Below are 1,290 nucleotides of genomic sequence, written 5' to 3' on the forward strand. Positions count from 1 at the left end.
GGCAGTGGTTCGGATTGTAAGTAAACAGCGGGTTGGTTTGAAATTCCCCCGGAGGGGGAATTATCAAGAAAATTGCTCGGGTCCCGCCCCAAAATGAAAAAAGGGAAAATAGAAGGAAAATTCTTCTTCCCCAGTATGTGATATAAGGAGGTCAAATTTATTTGGTTTATGGTGTATTTCAAAATTTCAGTTGGAAATGGGACCAATGTTGACTGTAAAACATTGGAAAGGAAAAATTGAAACAAAGCAACAAAACCCAGGCAGAACCAATACTGAAAAATCCGTTTTACAAGCCAAACTTACTCGACTTTCCAAGCAAATTGGTGTAGCCGGTTAGTGAATTTAAAAAAAAATTAATAAATTCAAACAAACAATAGAAAAACGTTTATTAAAATTCATTTATTCAGGTACTTTCGTCGCGTTGCTCACTATTGCAGTTCTTGTTATTCGTCATTCGGTTGAAAAATTTGTATTCGAAAAGCGGGAATTTGTCGTCGACGATATACACGACTATGTGCAGTTTGTCATCATTGGCATCACTGTTTTAGTCATAGCCGTACCAGAAGGTCTTCCGTTGGCAGTGACGTTGTCGTTGGCATATTCAGTCAAGGTAACATGTAAATTCAAAGTATTCAGTTGATCATCATCATCATCATCATCATAATTCAAATTTTCTAGAAAATGATGAAAGATAATAATTTGGTTCGTCATTTGTATGCTTGTGAAACGATGGGTAATGCAACTGCCATCTGCTCAGATAAGACGGGGCACGTTTGAACAACAAATTCGAATGACTGTTGTTTCAAGTGTTTTATTAAAAGGCCATTTAATGGAAAAAAAAACCCGATATATTTTTCCTTTCTAATTTTCCGTTAATTCCATTTTTTTGTTCAGGTGAAAATTTTGCAAAACTAAAACCCCAATGGGGAATTGGGAAACCGGAAACCCCACCAAAAAATTTGGTGGTTGGATTTTGCTCCACCGGGAAAAACAACTTTTTCCTTCTCCAAACCGTCCCTTTTGGGGAACCCCCCCAAGGAAAACGGGAACCAAAACCAAAAAGTTTGGGGAAAAAAAAACTGAAAGGGCCTTTTGTTGGGGTTTTTTTGCTCCATCTCCCGGCCAAAATTATCAAAACTTGGTCCCCCCAAAAAATTAAACCAAAAAAACCTCCTGGGCAAAAGTTTAAACCGTTTAAATTCCGGGGGGGCAAGTCCCATGGGCCACCCGGGGTCCAAGCTTCCCAAAATTCCCCCTCCCCACATGGGTTAAACGGCTTTTTTTTCCAAG

The 1,290-nt window shown here is 38.9% G+C and overlaps 1 protein-coding gene across 1 annotated transcript; it reads left to right on the forward strand.

The window, feature by feature from the left end:
* Positions 1-196: 196 nt before the first annotated feature.
* Positions 197-915, forward strand: Tsp_15216 (plasma membrane calcium-transporting ATPase 4). Its single transcript, XM_003366029.1, has 4 exons — positions 197-332; positions 408-610; positions 679-771; positions 895-915. Exons 1-4 carry the CDS (start codon positions 197-199, stop codon positions 913-915), a joined length of 453 nt encoding a protein of 150 aa, XP_003366077.1.
* The last annotated feature ends 375 nt before the right edge of the window (positions 916-1,290 follow it).

This window comes from Trichinella spiralis, assembly GCF_000181795.1.
Source record: "Trichinella spiralis strain ISS 195 chromosome Unknown Scfld6701, whole genome shotgun sequence".
Lineage (NCBI taxonomy): Eukaryota > Metazoa > Nematoda > Enoplea > Trichinellida > Trichinellidae > Trichinella > Trichinella spiralis.

Coding starts and splice junctions, on each gene's coding strand:
- Tsp_15216 (XM_003366029.1), top strand. CDS start 197: ATGGGACCAATGTTGACTGTAAAACATTGGAAAGGAAAAATTGAAACA. Junction 611..678: donor CGTTGGCATATTCAGTCAAG/GTAACATGTAAA, acceptor CAAATTTTCTAG/AAAATGATGAAAGATAATAA. Junction 772..894: donor GCTCAGATAAGACGGGGCAC/GTTTGAACAACA, acceptor TTTTTTGTTCAG/GTGAAAATTTTGCAAAACTA.